The following is a 19742-nucleotide window of genomic DNA, read 5'->3' on the forward strand; positions in this document are numbered from 1 at the left end:
GCCATTCCCCCGGAAGTGAAAAGCCAAGACAAAAACCCTTCTGAGGATTGATGGCAAAGGAAACTCCTGTGAAATTGCTGGGGAAAATATTCCAAGAGGAAGACTGGACCCTTCCTGAAACTTTGCTCTATATCAAGACCTCTAAACACAAAGCAAAACTGAAGTTGACTGCATTAAATGAAGTGTAACAATAACATGCTCATTGTAGGAAAAAGTTCGTTGCTCAAATAACTTTCTTTTTGGCCTGGTGGACCCCTGTTAATGCCCTGTAATTCCATAGGATGCAAGTTAGGGAAACTGCACACACATTTATTTAGCTTTGGATATACCTAGGGAGTAAGCTGTTGTTTTGCTCACAGACCCAAGATCATGAGCTGTCTTGAACCTGACCGCTCATCTGCACAACTCTGATTTCGCTCATGTGATCTGCGGCCTTTTTGATGTTCAGAATTGCTTACTTTCCTCCCATTCCACGTTGTAGCTTTAAAAGATGTTCGGGTCACTCCCCCCGGTGACCCCAGGTGGACAGCGACAGGGTGCAATACCAGTAAGGTAACTTTGTTCTGTTTATCAAACATGTTGTAGTAAAATAATTTAAATTGCTATAAATGGAGTCATGGAAAGTTCACATTGGCAAATTACTTGTTAATGACCAGTTTCAGTCGATATGTTTTAATATAAAAGTTTGCCTTGGCTTTTCAATATGGCCATTTGATGCAGATGGGGTACCCGGGAAGAGATTCCAAGCTGTAGGAATAGATTTCTCTTTATGGACAAATACCTAAGAGCTTGCCTCACTGTGAGAATGATCGAATGCAAATGTGACTTTAGGGGCTCGCTTCTGAAGTCAGTGTATGCCCTGTAAGTCACAGGTGGTCTGTAGCACTGCATACCATATAATAACGTTTGCTAAAAATGGGTGTGAGAGGATGATTTTAGCCAAATCAGAAGTGGCAGTTTCTCAGGACACATATACTCTACCTCAACAGCAAGACAAGAAAAGAATCTGATGTGTTTTCCTAATATGGGCCTATACTGAGGTCAATGACTCCCAGATATAGTTTTCTGGTTCTGTAAGAGTAGGGCCTCTTTGTTATCTTAAGTTATACCAGTAAATTTAAATTTTATTTTAAAGTGAATGCTAGTTTCCTTTCTAGAGAACACTCATGTGGAAAGAAAACATTTTGAAAAACCAGTAATAAGTTACTGCTCTATTACCTAGGTTGGCATTCGATGGGATGGCATATGTACTATAATGGCAATTTAAGAAAATTATATTTACCACCTCCAAGCAGAATCGTTTCTGAGAATTCTGCCAAGTTGATACAATCTCTTCAAAGAGAAGACGCTCTCTTTCAGAAAAAAAGCTTTATCACTTTATCAATACTAAAAAGAACTATAATGTTTGAAAACGTACTTATTTGTCTGAGTATTTACTAAATACACCAAGCTCAGCTTGATCAAACAGTATATCTTCGAAACTATTAAAGCCTTCTTTCTTAATAGGTACATTTAGAATACATTGTTACATTCGTAATTGGATCCAGGTATTATTTAAACTTTATAATTAAGTATACTATGGATTATTAAATTTTCAGGTGACTTGGATCATATTGCAGTACAGATATGTGCATCATTATAGGTCCCTGATTTTGGACATGCATACTTGATAAATGGCTTTTTAAAAATTGAAACATGCTATATTCTGTGTTCAATTTTTAAACATGCAATATCTAGACTAACAGCCTTTTGGCTGGAAAAATGCAAGGCATGCACTGATGCCACCTTTACTTCTGGGCATGCAATGTATCTGTACTTGTGCAGACCTCCTTGCTGAATTATGGCAAAATGTGCATGCTACTTCAAATACGACATTTTATTTCTGCACTAGTACAGGACTCATTCGCAAATGTGCAACAGAGACTCCATCGCTGATGAGATTTCTAGAATTTGAAGAATCCTGAACTCAAAACCTGAGAGCATAAACACAAAGATCTCCATTCACAATGTTGCTAGAGTGAACAGGAAGGCTTTAAAAATCTTAAGTTCATCATTGGGATGAAATAAAAAGGAGCATGAGTTATGAACCAGAAATGTTTTATATAGTTTCATACCAAAGAATCTGTAATCAGCTAGTCATGGTGGGTATAACATAAACTTTTTTTTTTTTTTTTTTAGTTAAAACGGTCACATTCGTTTTTGCAGTTTTTTTGGCAGTTTCTTTCTGAGCTAATTAAAATGTCAACTAGTTTTCACAAGATTTTATCTTTTTTTTTTTTTTCGGTACGCGGGCCTCTCACTGCTGTGGCCTCTCCTGTTGCAGAGCACAGGCTCCGGACGCGCAGGCTCAGCAGCCACGGGCCCAGCCGCTCCGCGGCCTGTGGGATCTTCCCGGACCGGGGCACGAACCCGTGTCCCCTGCATCGGCAGGCAGACTCTCAACCACTGCGCTACCAGGGAAGCCCTTTCACAAGGTTTTAAAGTTACCACGTAAATACTCTGCTATAAAGCTAGGGCTGGCCTCACATAGCATTAAGCTAAGGAGAGATGCACATCCACACACAGAATGACCATGATTGTCTATTCAGGAAAAATGAGACATTCCAATTTTCAGACATTCCAATTTTCTAGGCTTTCCTAACTCCTGAACTCCACTGGAGAATTTAGTTTTTTGTTTCATTGTGCAGTTTTCACAGTCTACTAGCATTATACATACATAATATTAAAATGAATGAATTAAACGGCACAGGAATTCTTTTGTTTTTATGGGAAGTTGTTAAAGGAGAAATTAGGGGAAAAGGAAGAGAACGCTGACGTTCCAAGAACTACATGGGTTCCTCGGTATGTGTTGCCTTATTTGGTCCTTACAATATCGGAATCATCTCCAGTTCATGAACGTGGAACCTGAGATTTACGGGAATTGAGCCACCTACCCCAAATTATATAGTTAATAGATGGCACAGTGGAGACTTGAAGCCAGGTGTGTCTGACTTCACTCCTCCACTCTGCCGCCGCAAACAATATCTCAGGGCAACAGCATGAAAAAACAGTTTTAAACCCAATTCTTATTTTATTGGTTTTCCTAAAAGTCCGTACAACAAACCATGCATTTGGAAGATTTCCATGGCATGAGATGAGTGCATTGTTGAAACCGATGCTGACAATGACATTTTCTCAGTTCTAAGATGTCACCCTTTATAAGACCCTATGCTGATTCTACTACAATGTTGGGGAGGAAAAAAATACCTCCACATAAAACGTACTTATGAATTTTACGACTGAAGTAGATCTGAAACACGAAAAGAATGAGTCTAAGAATCAAGGCAACCGAAGACTTTTAGCCTCATTCTCCAGTTGGCAGACGATGTTGGTGTTAACTTACCTCTGCAAGTTTAGATGAACTTGAGAGACTTTTACAGTCTGCACTGCTGAAATCACAAATGGAGGTTTATGTTACTTGAGGGTAGATGATTAGGATAAGACAGCGGTGCCTGATTTTTTGTTTTGTTTTGCTTTAAATCAAATGTCAATTGGATAAAATATGTTTGACTGTTATGCTGCCTCCAAAGAAACAGAGAACAATTAATTATATTCACTGAAGTGAATGAGAACAACATCTGAAACTAGAATTTTTGTTAGTAAGTTCTAAGAGACAGATGTTTCAAATCAGAGTGTTTCAAATAGTCACAGAAATTTGTGGCCGCCTCGTCTCAGTCATTCAAGACGTGAATAATGACTAAAGGGCATAGGTTAACTGAAAATGCCTCTACCACGGAAAAGATACAGACAATTTAACAGTTATTTTCTCTGGGTGATCTTCCTTGCTTATTTGTATTTCCAAAATGTACTACAGTGAGTATGTGTTTCCTTCACAATAATTACTTTTGCTTGCCATTCTTTAAAAAAGTTTCTAAGACGTTTTTCTATCCATCTGTTACTACTACTGTTTCTTACAGATGTTGTATTCACGTGACATAAAAGAACAGTTGAAAACTTCAGTGGAGGGGGAAAAAAAAATCCATTTTATAGACCAAAACCAAAAATCGATTGAGCTAGTTTCACTGATATTACTTATATTGTAAGCATATTTTCAGTGTGAAAACTTGGTAAAGGTAGAGCAGAATTTTTGAAATTGGAATGGTACTTGAAAATTCTGTACCTGTAGTCACTGTATCTATAGGACTGAGAATACAGAGGTCCAGTAAACTTCTGTTACATTACGTTACACAAACTCAGCTAAGGGTTACTGAGTTTTGGATTCTCTTAAAGAATTGTAAGTGTTAGCCTCGTTCAGGGCTAGGAAAGCACTGAGTCTAATAATGTCCAGGTTATCTAAAAACAAATCCCATGATCATTACACTTACTTCTGAATTGCCTCACATGGAAGACAGGCAGAGCAGTCTTCCTTGAGACTGTGAAGACAATCAATGCAAGACAGAAACTGTAGCTTCTCTAGGCACAAGGCAATTGCTACTATAAGGAGAGCTGCCAGGACCACGTTTCTGAACTGTGCATCAGTAACTTGGAAAATGGTGCTCTTGTTACTGGCTTGAATTACGGTAATTAGAATAGCAAGACTTTGACCTGTGGCCATCCAACGATTAAAATTAAAGACAATCCCAGGATTTCCCCCAAGCATTCTATAGGCTGAAGATAATCTTTGGGATATTGTTGCAGTCTCAACCCAAACCCAAACCACGTTGCATTGTAATGTACCGAAGTGATGTGGTAAGCAACAGCACCAAAAGCCAGCATGAAGCCCACGGGGTTTCTTTCCATCAGACGTCCCATGATCGTTTATGGATAAATGAAGGAGGCCTGCTTCAGAGACTCGCAGCGAACAATGGCTCCATGGGTAAAGCATTAGGCAAAGCGGCTTCGTTAACATCTACTCAGTAATGATCAGCCAGAGAAATGTGTCATGAGTCAGTGGATTTTGGCAGGTATATTCTCGCAATGCTGGACGTCAGAAATATACAGGGCAGCCAGATGCGGCTTTCTGCTTAGTTACCTGTTGCTCTGAGAGCTGCAATAGCTCGTGGGGGGGGTTTAGGAAAAGAGAGGTCTTGCCATTTTCCAGAAATCTCATTTGGATTGCAAAACAAAAAAGACAGAGAGGCCCAATAAGAATGACACAGAGCATGTTGTCTGCAATGTAACACACGCCACTGTGTTCCCCAAAGATTCAGTTCCTAAAAGAGGCAAGTAAGACAGAATTACTTTGGAGATTTAAATTAGATGGCGCATCCCACCTTCATTGCTTACTCCTTACCCAGCAGACCGGACCACTTGGAAGCCACACCTCACGTCACATTTAACTAGGGCAGTGTGACATCCAAGCTGTTGACAGAGCACTGTTACTTTTCTCAAACAGTTCCCTTGCGGGCATTGTTAGAGAACTGCCCCTTGGACCAACGTGTAGAGAACACCACAAAAAGCCTAAGTGTGACCGACCCGCAGAACTTGCTAGTGACCCACTGAAGATATTTTGCAGGGCTGCTCTCAAGGATCAGTGCTGTCAACGCTACTTACCAAGATAATTAACAGCATCTGGCCCGCTTAAGCGTTTGGAAACCCAGTTGTCAAATGGAGAGAAAACCTGTTGTTTAAAAATTGGTGACCAGAAAGTGTTCTCTCTTCTTCCTCCAACCAGGGCTCTTTTTATTCCAGTTGGATGGCTTCACCCACCTTTACTGAACGTGGGTAACTAGGCCAGCAATTTACAAGAAATCGGTTATTTCAACACCAGGAGTCCTACTGTTTGCAACACCTGTAGCGACCGTTTTAGGTTATAAAGCCCTCTCACAGACATCTGATCTCACTAGGGAAAGAAGAAATTTGTCTAAGGCATTGTCCTTTTTAGTCTCAATGCCTTGAGGACAAATCTGTTATGCAATTCAGCTCTTTACTATTTCCTTTACATCTGAGGCATCTTGGTTTTCTGCTGGGACACTGAATAACACCCCGACCCAAGTGGAATATAGTATCGTCTCAGCCAGTGCACTTAAATATTTCTGCAACCTTAGAAATCCTTCAGTCGTTTGCTGAAGTAGTATAACACCTAGGTGAGCTAAGAAAAATAATTAAAACTGTCGATTCACACATCTCTCTGTGTATCGGGTTTTCCCTTGACGAGTTATCGTGTCCAAGACAAAACAAATCCCTTTGACAGTATTAGGAACTGGACGACTTCTTTTTAAGTTACTGGGTAAATTAGGGGCTAAGTCTGGAGGAACGACTGAGTGAAAATGAGCTGGCTTCGGTGAGGACCATTTGGTGCTTTTTCTTAGCTTTCCCTGAGACGGAAAATATGAAGACACACTGGTATTTTCTGATTGCCCTGCTGCTGGAGTTAGCCAGCTGGATCCTAATTCTGATCGTTGATGTCACCTCCCTTTTTAGACATCCTGCTGCTTCATTAACTGAAAAGTTGGGGTCAAATCGTGTTTTATACATACTGTACCATAAAATCTAATTCTTCGTCTTTCAAACATTATCTTCGGATATGTAAACCTTAAATGTCTTAAAATATGGTATACTTTATACATTGCTAAGTATATTAGCTTCTTTGACACAAGTTCCAGGAATATAAATCCTCCTCAGAGAATGTCCTGCCTCCCAAGAGTAACTTCAACTTGGGGACCCTTGGAGGACCATCCTGACTTCTCCGATGGACAGAGAGGACGAGAGATCCTGCTGGGACTTAGACAAGACACAGCTAAGCTAGTCCTCAATTCATACGTTAGAGAAAAATGACCACACTGGAAGAAACCCGAAAGCTTCTGAGTTCCTCTCTCTCAAACCCCCCAAGACTGAGTGGCATAGAGGACGTTATGAAATTCCAACTTTCCACGCATGAGGAGGAGCTTTTGGAACTCACAACAGAATGCAGCCAGCATTCAGGAGGTTAAGGTGGGGGACTCTGGTTGGCATGGAAAAGCGCTTTTAGAAAATGTACTCTTAAAAATGACCATTAACATACCAGAACCGAACAGGCTTCAAAAGTGCATACGCAACCACTTTTACTAAAATGTTGGATCCTTGCAGCGGACGATATAAATTGCATATAACATGCAAGCTACTACAACTTATAGTTAAATTGAATACTAGGGCATGCATCTGTTCTCTGGGAGGTTGTTTTTCTAATGGAAAGAGACATTATCTATGTATGCAGAGAGAGAGAGGGGGACTAGAAAAATGGACATTTGTGTCCCCCTTTTCTCTTATATTTCAAACACAGACATCACTGAGCCAGCTCCACTACATGGGACCTGAAAGATTTTCATTGTAAGCAACTGCCTAATTCTAGAGAGGTCTGACTAGTTAAATTTACAAAGGCAAGTAGCTGCTTTATTATTATTTTTTTAAACAAATTCCTCCTTCAGTGACTATCCATGGTTTTCAATAGGTGAGGCTTCAGACCTTTTACAGGGATAAGGTTTTGATTTAGGAAGAACTTAGAAAAACTCAATTCTCCTGTCACCCCAGGTTGGCAAACTACAGCCCATGGACCAAATCCAGCCCAATGCAGGTCTGTGTATGAATACAGTTTTATTAGAACACAGTTACAACCATTCATTTTTGGATCGTCTGTGGCTGTTTTCATGTTTCAGTGGTAGAACTAAGCACAGCGGTTCCCCCTTACCCAACCATGGTTTTGCCTTCAAGGTTTCAGCTACCCATGGTCAACTGCGGTGTGAAGACAGTAAATGAAAAATTCCAGAAATAACTAATTCATGAGCTTTAAATTGTGTGCTGTCCTGAGGTGCGTGATGAAATCTCCCACTGCTGCACCCTGTCCTGCCTGGGACGTGAATCTGGGACACTACCTGCCTGTTAGTACAGGAGAAACACAGTGTGTATGTACACATATACAGAGTGTTCAGTACTATCCATGGTTTCAGGTATCCACTGGGGGTCTTGGAACGTATCCTCCATGGATAAGGGGGAACTACTATATTGCAACAGACATTTATTATCTGGCCTTTTAAGGAAATGTTTTTGGACGCTTGGCTTAAAATATAGTGAATAAATATTACCGTCAACATAAATGCAGTGATACGGGAAATGATCTCTCCAGAGACATTAGAAGTTTGAGATGTTTTCTGAAGCACGATCTTTTCTCTGAAACCTCGCAAATGACTAGATACAGTATTAGTGTAAGGTAAGAAGGGAGGGTGTTGGATGTAGCTGAGCTGATAGAGCTAACTGCCATGTTATATTTTACCTTATTTTTTTGTCACGTTAGATTTTAAGTGCATCTTCTCTTAAGACAAAAGTTGTCAAGTTAATCTAAATTCAAGTGTGATGTTGGTGAATTCAATTCCTGGCTTTTAAAAACCAGTTTTCTGCCACTAAACCGTTTATTATAACTTAAGATGTGTTACAGTCACGTCTGCGTACTTACAAACCAGCATCACATTCTAAAATCTCACGAACATTCATAGTGTCCGTTGAACACCTACTCGCTATCATTTCTTTAAAACGCAAATTCTCTCCGAACATCCACTCTTGACTGCAATATAGAATATACAGATTTCGGACACTTCACACCACCCTGTCTTTCTTCAGCGCTGTCATTAATGCTGGAAGTCAGGTTTGCTCCCTGTTGGATAATGAATGTCCTGAGTTGGTTCAGAAAGGGCAGCTCTGGGTACTGACTTACCTCACAGCACCAGGGAAAGGGAGAGTTAGAAAACGAAACTATGTAACTCTAAACAAGAAATAGATGAGTTAAAAGAAAACCATCAGTATTGCCTAGGGAGCCTTTTTCTTTTAGAAATTTTGACATGGCAGTAGTTGAATTTTATGTGGCAGATTATTTTCACCGCAAATAGCCACTTGCTTAAGGCTTTGTTCTAGTGCAGACTTGTTTGGATTTAAACTCGTCCCACCAGCCACTGTTTTGTTTTTACACTGAAGGCTTCTCCCACCAAGTGCTACGCATGCCCTGCGGTGGCTTCAGAAGGCCCTCCCTTTCACTTGCTCATGCATTTGTATGTCTATGGTTGTATGTGACTGTTTTCCTGTTGTATAAAGTAGCAGTGTTAGTAATTAGGGTTAGTTTTTATCTTATTTCATTCGAAATGGATGTGAAACTTTACGGGCATACCTAGACTGCAGCCCCATGCAAGCAAGCAAAAAGCAAAATATTGAAAATGGAAGATAAAGAGAAACTGGCTAGCAGGCAGCTAAACTCACCCTTTTGTACAGCCTATGGTCCACCAGGGGGCTTTGGACAGTAAAACAACACCAAAGAGCTATTAGCATGTGAGGGTCACATCAGAAATCTTATAAATAGCTTTATTTCAACAAAAAAGACTATAAAGTGTTCTTTTTTTTTTTTTGGAAAAAAGGAAAAGGAGAGTGGTGGTGGGATATGTGAAATGAGCAGGTAGGAAATTTACCAATTTATTTTTCAGTCTAAAAATGTTGGGGTCCATGACTGAGCAAAATCCTTAAAGAAATGGGACATTTCTTATTGATTCCTGAAGCCACTTCCTACCTACCTTTTCTGAGAGGTTGTCACATGAGGTTTCCTATTTTAATGCTTCTAGGGGACAATACAGATGACAGTTTCTCTTAAAATAATATTCAATAACCCAGAATGGCAACAGGGTGACACTCATTCTAGGGAAAATGAGTTCAAACTTCCAGGAGAGGTTTTTCAGGATTTCTTCAGGTTCCTTCATTGAATATATGGGAATGGAAAGTGAATAGTGACCTTACACAGTCAGCAGACAAAGGTTATTCCAATTCGCCTGCACATTTTTCTAGCATCTGGAATATCAAAGGGCAAGTAAAGAAAAGAGCCAGTAGGGGTCATTGTTTAATCCCAAATAATGAACAGAAATTCAGACGCATAATCTGATGCTCTCTTCATAAAAAAACCTTATTAGCTTATGAGGTTATTACTGGTTAAAATATGGACCAAAGAAAGGCAAAATCCTCATGAGATGCTTTCCTACTCGTTTACAAAAGGAGAACTCTAAAAACACGAGTGAAACGATTCCTGCGTTCAGGCTTCCGTGGGAAACAGCCTTTCAGGCGTTTATGCTTTGCTTAAATATCTTACCCTCTCAATTCACTCAGTTCACCCCATGTAAACACGGTAGGCTTTGGCCAAAAAAAAGAAGAAGAAGAAGAAAATGAACATGGGACTTTATGTAGTTTTGCTCACAAGGACCAAGGTGGCATTACGTATACGTATATTTTCAAAGTTTGAGGATGAGGCCAGAAGAACCAAGGAGAATCTGACTTGTGAACATTTGTTTGATGCGGCTTAAGGGAGAGTCATGTGGAGGCGATTTCCTCGAAGATAAAACCTGCTAGGAAAGTGTTCATCACAGACTCAGCAGCGCTGGACTGAATCCTCCTGGGTTTTTTGTTTTGCAGGAGGAAGAGGAAAAGGGGAGAAGAGTGTGAGCACGTGGGAGAATATATGGAAAAGGGCCCAGGTAAGGCCTTGATATTTTCACCAAAGGAAGAAAATCAACTCCTCTATTTGGCTGCAAGTCCCCTAAGGCCAAGTCAAAGGTATGAGTAAATAATAAAGGAAAAGAGACTGACTTTGGTAAGGCCCGGAGGATTCATTTCATTACGTCCCGGCCATGCCACATATTCTGATACGCATTTCCTAACAAGACTTGCTATTTCAGAGTATTGATATGGGCACCTCATTGCTTAGCGTCACGGGGAAAACCCCATCACTGCGTGGTGGACAGCAAATGCTCTGCGGAGGAATACGGTAAATGTGCGTGAGCTGCCCTGGCAGCGTTCTAGCTGGAGAACACCGTATATAACCTAAAAAATGTTCCTTTAAAAGTTTTCATCACTGTGCATGTGTGGTTCTGTCCACGTTCCCTTCCCTGGTCATGTAAACTAATTATTTTGTTAATTTAAGTAAAAGTGCACACAAGTAGCCAGTTAACCCCTAGTAAGTCTCAAAGTTAAAATACTGTCAAAGTTAGCAAGTAGACAGTTTGAGGGGAAAAAAACCCTAAAGTGAAACCTCTGAGGAATCAAACTGCACCTGGACACTCGGGCCTTGGGTACAATTAAACAGGAAAGAGGAAATCAGACGTTAAAGAGCTTGCTTTCAAGTTTGGGTCTGTAAAGTGCATCGCTCCCGATGTACAGAAAAGTGACAAAACTACGTGGAGAGCCATCTAAACACAGCTCAGTCGGCCAGTGTCACAGAGGTCAGGCCGGAATATTAACCCAAGTAAAGAAAAGAAAAACACGGTTCACCAGCCCCCAAAATCTGAGCTAAGGACCTCGTCTTCACCAAGGCATCCCAAACTCAGGAAAACAAAGAGAAACTCCCCTGGCGTAGCTCTGCAGGAAGATGCTGGGGTCGCCGGAGGCCACTTCTAGTTGGAAATGCACCTCCACCTCGGGGTGCGTTTCCTGCCCTGCCCAGTTTCATTCTGGCCACCTCTCCCGTTTCTCATCACAGACTAGCTGGAATTGATCACTGGATGGAGGGTGTTAGCTCTGACACGGCCAGTAGAGGGCACCAACTATTTAGTGGAAATTCTACGTCAGAAAATTTGGACGGCATTAGTGGTGTCCCAACCTTTCCTTCAGAATAGAAACTCTGTGTCTTTTCTCTTTGGACACACGTTAGCACAGTAAGGGTTTAGAGTGAAGAACACACTGCTAAAGAAAAGTCTGGAACGGAAAGCCAGTCAGACTAAGTTGTCCTTGCACCCAAATTAAAACAAAAACATTGGCATGATCTCCGTGGTTCAATCTCTACACAGCATCGTCTGGAACGGCGACCGGTATATTCCCACGGCAGCAACTCAGTCCCTAGTTAAAGAGTTCTGTTATCCTAGTGTCGTTTGGGACGTGTACCCTGATTATTTGTGGGGGATTAGCTTCACCAAGGAGTTCATGAGTGGTTGAGGCGATGAGGGTGGTTTTATTATTCTCGACAAGGAAAGTGTCGGGATGAGGGCTGATGTACCTGTGGCGACAGCGGCGTAGAAACCTCATTATTTTGCGAGCAGCCTGGTCCTGCTTTTTGGTTAGCAAACTGCTCCTGAAAAAGCCAGAATATGAATTACTGTCACGAGAAGGGTGCTGTAAAGCTTCATGTGCGAAAGCTGAAAGCAGGTCAGGGGTGAGAGAAAACTCTTAACCCAACAGCTCTCGTTGCGAATCCAACAGCACAAGCCTATTTCACGGCTCTGAGTCTGGGCATCGCTGGGAGAGAAGCAGGGGACTAGGGACACGTTCACCTACTTGGAGGGAGACAATAGAAAGGCTAAAGATAAGATGTCCTGTAACTTGTTCTTCCCCAAGTCTTTATAAGCTCGTTTGTTCAGAAAGGCATTAGACAGACTTTCTCGGTTTAGAAATTGATTCGCCTGTGTTTGCCGCTCTCTTCGGGCTATTATTTTCTAAACTTCTTTCGTCACTGTATTTTCCGGTGCTCGAAGTTTTTACTACACTCTTCAGAATGGAGTGGCTTAGTACTACTTACTCTCCCAAGGTCTTAGGTATAGAAACGCTCCAATTTAGACGACTATATTACAGTACCCCCTTTCTGAGTAGGAGCTGCAGTCCAGCCAGACTCCGCTACACGTTGAAACTGGGTGGCGGCATCAAATGATTGGATGGGGGGGGGTGGGGAGAGAGAAAGGAGAAGCTAAATAGACAAAAACAGGCAAAGAGCACAGGTGAAACTCTACGAACACGCGACATCTAGCGTGGCCCGGGAAGAAAAGAGCCGCAAGGCGCTTTACTCCTTGTACAGGCCTGCGTGCCGACACGGGGCAGTTCTTTCGCCTCAGCTGGGGTTCTCTTGGCCACCACGAATCTTGACCCACCTGAGTTTCTGCTGTACGATGACTGCCGTCCGCCGAGCCTGCCGTCTCCTGCCACATTTTTTATAACTCCGGTAAAACTTCTGGATCAGCACAGCAGCACGCCGGCTCTGCTGAAACTTTTTTTGTTCGTAGTAACTTCGGAATTTGCTCTGGATCAGGATGGCAGCCTGTGTCATCTTTTTATAAAGTGCAAACTGCAGGGGCAACGAGAAGAAGCACAGCAGTAACAAGATGGGCCACGCGGGCCTGGGTGTCCTCTGAGCCCCCCAGGTGGGGACGGCGGCGAGGAGGAAGACTTTTCCGCTTCTTTTCATATTCTCTGGGGTGGCATCATTAAAGAGGCAAACTAGGCATCTTTTCACCTACCTTTCCGAAATGCAAAATGTTACTGTAAGTGTTGCCTTCAGACAATGCACTGATTTAAATGTGGGGTTTTGCTACCGCCAAATATCAAAATTGTTTTTGCCCTTTTTGGAAAAAAAAGTTTTAACGGCAATAGACTGAGACATTTAGGAATCGAAAAAGTATTATTTAGGAAGTGAAGCTCGAAATTCTGAAGACCAATAGTTCCTATCCGATTTGGAAACATTTTAAATTAACCTCCCAGTTTCAGTTGGATGCCTCCCAATTCCTGCCAAACACAAAGCTACTTAGCCGTCGGCACCTGATCTCTAACGAGCACTCCACTCGACAAATTTCTGAGTTACGAGGTCCCAAATACAAGGCTTATCATGAAACGCTGACACCTTTAAGCCATTTTAACCTGCAAAAGATTAACGCTCGTAAGACCGACAGCGGGGTGAAGCCATGAAACCTGGAAAGCGGCCCCGGAGCCGGGGACAGCTTGGGAGCCAGGCCCAGCACCCTCCGGCCAGCTTGCCGCCGAGATGGAAAGTGAGGCGTGAAGGCGCGGTGCGGGGAGGGTGGGTCCTCTTCCCTATCCGAGTCCAGGCAGGAAAAGCGCACAGCTCTCTCCAGATCTTAAAAAAGACTGTGTCCAGATTGCTAACGACATCGACTACAAGTCTGAGGACAAGAAGTCACGGAGAAGCGCTTTGCTCACAACAAGGAGACTTACCATCAGCGGGACCAGTATTTCTCAGAAAACCCCTGTGCCTGAGTGTCTCTCTGCATGTACGAGGTGGCGTGAGGGAAGGAAACAAGGCACAGGGCCCTTCTGCAAGAATCCTGTTTAGTCTCATCTGACCCGCCTGACATTTTCATTTGGCCAAAAGCCTTTTAAGACAAGAACGCTGCATCCTACAGCATTTCCATCGCCTTGACCCGTGCGCTCCGCATGGTCAGAACCTCCCAGGCCACGGTGAAGCACGATGGGAAAAGGGAAGTATCTTCAGTGGCTCACAGGGTTCATGGCAATTGTTTTGGATGGATTGTTTAGATGGACACTGGCCAAGAAAACGTCCAATGACTGTTACTGCTGAAACCCACTGCAACGGCCTCGCCACGTGGTCCCCGGAGGATAGATGTGCTGTGGTGAGGTGGCCGGGCGAGGGGGGTATGCCTACGGAATGACCGTGCCATCTTAATGGCCCCTCCTTGTAGCTGGTGATGGGTGTGAAGTGTGTGACTCTGGTGGAATGGTTTGTGAGAGGACTTGGGTGTATCATTACCTTCAAGGCTATCCATGTCAGCTTGGGGGAGAAAGAAAATACAAGATTAATGTTAGATTGCCGAATAGAAGGAAATGAAAAACCAGAACCAGAACCAATGAAACTCCCAACCAAAAAAAAACAAAAAAACAAAAAAAAGGAAAAAAGGCAACCTGGCTATCTTCATGCCTTCCATCTTCCAAAATACTTGTCTTATATTTGTAATTTTTTAAAAATGCCTTCCGTCTTTCTGGTTGTAGCCAACACTTCTTTGGGAGGGGATTAAAAAAAAAAAACAAAACAAACTCACATTTTGGAATAAATACTTGCTGAAATCACAGACTTGAAGCTTTGATTCTGAGTATTGCTTGGGCTAACAACGAGCCAGGATGGTTCCCTGCTGTGGGGGAACTGTGGTGGGACTGTGGTGTCAGCGTTTACACAATAAACCTTCATTTCCTGGGATCATGAACTCAATTGGCTATAAGCTAAAGAGGTTCCCCGCCCCTCACCATTAGAGCTGAATTCTAAAGAAACTTGAGAACACGGCAACCTGAATCAGACAAATGCTAGAAATAACAAGAGGACAGAGTCCTGGATTTCTGGGTGGCTGGTATACATCTCAGCATTTGTTATTCCTTAAATAAAAATGTAAGACCTACCGAAAGCACAACCTAATAAAAGGTTCTAGAATCTACTGACAGGACCGAGCTTTATCATATGAACCGGTCAGAACTCAGTTCGGCAATTTTGAACATTTTATCACCACCTAGGTGGTTAGAAAGGTCTAATATTTACTTAATCTCTCTGAGCCTCAGCTTCTTCATCTGCAAAATGGAAATAAAATTGTTTACTTCAGATATTTTTGTAAGGAGAAAATGAGATGATGAGCCTAAAAGATCCAGGACCTACTAGGTGCTCTCTTCCCCACTGATGGGAGCTACAAGAACCTGCAGGTAGTTTCAGAAATAGCAATTCTGCACGAAAGAGTAACTCAGGTCCTCTTCCTACAACACTTAACTAAGGAATACGAAACAGTTTAAGATATTCTGGGCTTATTCAGATTTTTACAATTCTTCATTTTAAATTGGATAAGAAGAAGCCAAAAGGAAAAACCGCTAAGGATTATGTAATGTATATAATTCAAGGTCAACGATAACAATTAGTATTTACCTGCGCCAATCACCATACTAAATTCTCTTGAGTTCTTTAATTACTAATTAGTTTATAGGTAAAATGACTGAGACACAGAGCCTTATTTCAGACACAAATAACTTCCTCTGTATCAGACCAATGCTGCAGGCAGCTGATACCACTAAGAGGCCAACGATCTGAACAAAAATTATTTTGCGGCATTAGTTGCAGGTGGCTTTTTGTTTTCTTGTTTTGGTTTTTTTTTCCCTTCTGGAACATTTCCCTTTGGTTTTTAATCAAGGCAATTCAAAGTCAGTTCTTTGGATCAGGCACTGGATGTTGTGCTCTTTGCCAAACCACACATCAGACCCCCCCAGGCCTGTTTGGATGCCGTGTGAATAAGGCACGTTCCCGTGGCGACGCGGAAGCTGGCTCACCTGTTTATATTTTCTGTAGCAACGCTGAATGACAGCCGCTGCCACTTCCTGCTGCTCCCGCAAGGGTCGGCCCTTCAAGGGAAAGTGAGGCAAGAGAAGAAATAATGATGTAGTATAAAAAATGCAACTTTCACAAGACTTATATGGAATCGTGACTCATTTAATTGACTTTCTCAGAACCGAGACCACAGCTTTACCAAAATGTAGTGATAAGTTAGTATCAGGATAAATTTTAAAAAATGAATTTACAGAATAACTCTCTGATTATTTCTGCTTCTAAATAGAACCATCATATTTGGATGTTAGGAGGCCTAAAACAATATTCATTTTCAAAGTATTTAAAGAATTAGGTATCGCACTATTTGTCCTTATAAATTTCTGCTCTCTGCTGTCTTTCCTAAGATAACACCAAGTCCTCTACTTTTGTTTTTATTTATTTATTTATTTAATTTTTGGCTGCGTTGGGTCTTCGTTGCCGCGCGCGGGCTTTCTCTAGTTGCGGCGAGCGGGGACTACTCTTCCTTGTGGTGCATGGGCTTCTCATTGCGGTGGCTTATTTTGCTGCGGAGCACAGGCTCTAGGCACACAGGCTTCAGTAGTTGTGGCACACAGGCTCCATAGTTGTGGCTCTTGGCCTCTAGAGCACAGGCTCAGTAGTTGTGGCACACGGGCTTAGTTGCTCCACGACATGTGGGATCTTCCCGGACCAGGGCTCGAACCCATGTCCCCTGCATTGGCAGGCAGATTCTTTTTTTGTTTGTTGTTTTTAATTAATTAATTTATTTATTTATTTATGGCTGTGTTGGGTGTTTGTTTCTGTGCGAGGGCTTTCTCCAGTTGCGGCAAGCGGGGGCCACTCTTCATCGCGATGCACGGGCCTCTCACTGTCACAGCCTCTCCTGTTGCGGAGCACAGGCTCCAGATGCGCAGGCTCAGTAGTTGTGGCTCACGGGCCTAGTTGCTTCGTGGCATGTGGGATCTTCCCAAACCAGAGCTCGAACCCGTGTCCCCTGCATTGGCAGGCTGATTCTCAACCACTGTGCCACCAGGGAAGCCTGGCAGGCAGATTCTTAAATGTATTCTTATTTATTTATTTATTTTTGTCTGCGTTGGGTCTTCATTGCTGTGCGCAGGATTTCTCTAGTTGCGGCGAGCGGGGGCTACTCTTCATTGCGGTGTGCAGGCTTCTCACTGTGGTGGCTTCTCTTGTTGCGGAGCATGGGCTCTAGGCGCACAGGCTTCAGTAGTTTTGGCACACGGGCTCAGTAGTTGTGGTTCACGGGCTCCAGAGCGCAGGCTCAGTAGTTGTGGCGCACGGGCTTAGTTGCTCTGTGGCATGTGGGATCTTCCCGGACCAGGGCTTGAACCTGTGTCCCCTGCATTGGCAGGTGGATTCTTAACGACTGCGCCACCAGGGAAGTCCGAGTCCTCTACTTTTGGATCGATGATTGATGGCTCGTAACACCTTCTTAGGGAGGTCAAAGACTCCTCTGAGAAACTGTGGAAGGCTCTGGACCCTCTCCCACCAAAAATGCACTTCACCATAAAATTTTAGGACAGTCAGTCACCAGGCCTCCAGCTAGAAACCCCTGCTCTAGGCCATAAATTCCTTGCGGCAGAGGTGTCAACTTACTTTATATTAATTAGATAATAAATATCCATTATTATTACCAACAGGAAGTTCAGATGGTGACAGCCATCACACTACTTGTCAGTCTTATTTCACTAAACTTCTGACAATTATTAATAATCTCATGGGACCTAATTAATAATGTCAAATAACAATTCTATCAACTCAGAAGAAAAAAAAAAGAAACAGCATATGTCTTAGTTTGAATGACTCTGACTTTTCCCGATCTTAAGAGTGTCACCACATCAGGACTCTGTCGTCTTTTACCTTGTATTTCCGGAAAGCTGTCTGGACAAGTCTGGCCGCTTCATAGAGTTCTCTCTGTTCGTGATCAGACAGAGTCAGCTGAGCAAATTCATTCTCCACCTTCTCACTGGTAGATGCACTCAGGAATTCAGACCAGTCTGCGGCGGAGGGAAGGCTGGGTTTCTCGAAAGCTATTTCACTGACTGGTGAGCCTACAGGGCTCAGGCTGGTATTAGAAGAAGGGGTTAGAGGCTCGTTATATGCACTTCTGAAACAAGAGGAGACACAGGGGAGAGAGGCTGGTGATTGGTTTGCATGATCCACTGCACGCTGGTCAACGAGACAAGATGGTACCTACTGTGGACCATGTGGGATATGCCTTCACTCAGTCCAGAGAGCTGCTAAGCAGGCTCTGAAGGTCCTTCAGTTAGTAACTTCACACTGAGCACCTGTTATAAGTCTAGTGCTGTGCTAAGTACTAAATCCACTGAGCCCACTATCCAATGGTGAAACTTCAGTTGAACTGGCGGGGGAACACTAGGATACACCATCTCCTGCGCTCCGACGTGGGAAGAAAAACCATGGGAGAGGTGATGACATGAGGGGGCCTTGGAAGAGGCAATGGAACTCGTCCTAACGCTTCCTTCCTTCCTTGACAAGGGCATTCATTACACGGAACTCCTCAGACCCAGTGGGCCTCCTGAGCCTCCACGTAAACCCAGGAACTTGCCCTGGGGAGCGGCCCACAAACGCTGCTGACCTGATCTGGGCGGCATTTGGCAGGTGGTCTACGTCAGCTAGGTAACCAGCCAGCCAGCTCATCGTGCTGCTGATGGTGGCCGCGTCCGTCCTCTCCAATGCCGGGGACTCCGTGGGCACAAAGTTCTCCTGCTTTATCCGCTCGGGGGTGGCTTCGATGATGTGCTCTGCCAAGGTCATCATGTTCACCTGGAGCCCGGAGGTCACAGAACACTCAGGTTAGGGTGGCACCTTAGAGGTTATCCAGGCCTACCTGCACTCCCCCCACCTTGGAAAGAAAGAAAGGAGAGAGGGCGGGCTTACACCTCAGTCCAGTGCCCTCCAGTCTCATCGTAAGGTTTTCTGATTCACCTGAATGTGCTGAGATCCCAGATCTGATTACCTCCACCTCATAGTTTGGTCCCAAACCTTAAGTCTTCAAGAACGTCTGGCTTGTGCCTACTCTCAGCTAGGATCAACCGGTTAAAGATGCTATGACTGGGCAGTCCTGGTCATATTACTGTAGTGACACTACTAGTTACCTGGCCACCATCACCCCATTTTGCCTTTGCCCAGAGGACCCCAGTTCTGTAGAGAGCAGCAAGGAGCCAACATCCGGGGGACAGCTTGTGACTGATACAAGCCAACTGTCCTAATCCTCTTCTTGGTTTCCCACCTTCCGCGCACCAAGGTGCGGTGGATCCGTGACCCACTTCTGGACAGGAGCCTGCACAGAAGTCTGCCGGGTGGGCTCCGGGCAAAGCTTTAGCTTTCCTGATGAAAGGTATCGATGCACCCGGCCCTTTCCCCTCCTCTTCCTGCTCTGACTACAGATGAGCTCCAGAAGCCACATTACAACCATAAAGCAGCAAGCACGAAGAGGAAAGGCAAAAGAACAGAAAACCCAGAAAAAATCCTGGTCCCGGATGGCATTCTTGAGCAACTGAACTTCTGGACTTCTATGAGAAAAACAAGTCATTTTCTTATTAAACCACTGGAGTTAGGTTGCTGATACCTGCACCCGAAATACATTCCTAATGGATACGTTTAGGAATCCTCAAAACTAGTCTGGAGTAGATATATTTGGTCAGAATCAGAGATGTGACCTTGT

The 19742-nt window shown here is 43.4% G+C and overlaps 1 protein-coding gene across 23 annotated transcripts in view; it reads right to left on the reverse strand.

The window, feature by feature from the left end:
* Positions 1-19742, reverse strand: part of CAMTA1 (calmodulin binding transcription activator 1) — an 899707-nt gene that overhangs the window by 3349 nt on the left and 876616 nt on the right. For 7 of the 23 annotated variants that reach the window (XM_067018274.1, XM_067018297.1, XM_067018243.1 and 4 more), the window contains 7 exons: positions 18654-18841; positions 17915-18161; positions 16018-16089; positions 14468-14488; positions 12837-13030; positions 11972-12046; positions 9202-9232 (listed from right to left, as the gene is read on the reverse strand). In XM_067018274.1, the coding sequence (XP_066874375.1) occupies positions 9202-9232; positions 11972-12046; positions 12837-13030; positions 14468-14488; positions 16018-16089; positions 17915-18161; positions 18654-18841 (828 nt within the window). The remainder of the gene's footprint in view (positions 1-9201; positions 9233-11971; positions 12047-12836; positions 13031-14467; positions 14489-16017; positions 16090-17914; positions 18162-18653; positions 18842-19742) is intronic. The other 16 variants (XM_067018318.1, XM_067018312.1, XM_059052096.2 and 13 more) reach the window with 6 other exon arrangements.

Source organism: Kogia breviceps, chromosome 1, assembly GCF_026419965.1.
Source record: "Kogia breviceps isolate mKogBre1 chromosome 1, mKogBre1 haplotype 1, whole genome shotgun sequence".
Taxonomy (NCBI): domain Eukaryota; kingdom Metazoa; phylum Chordata; class Mammalia; order Artiodactyla; family Physeteridae; genus Kogia; species Kogia breviceps.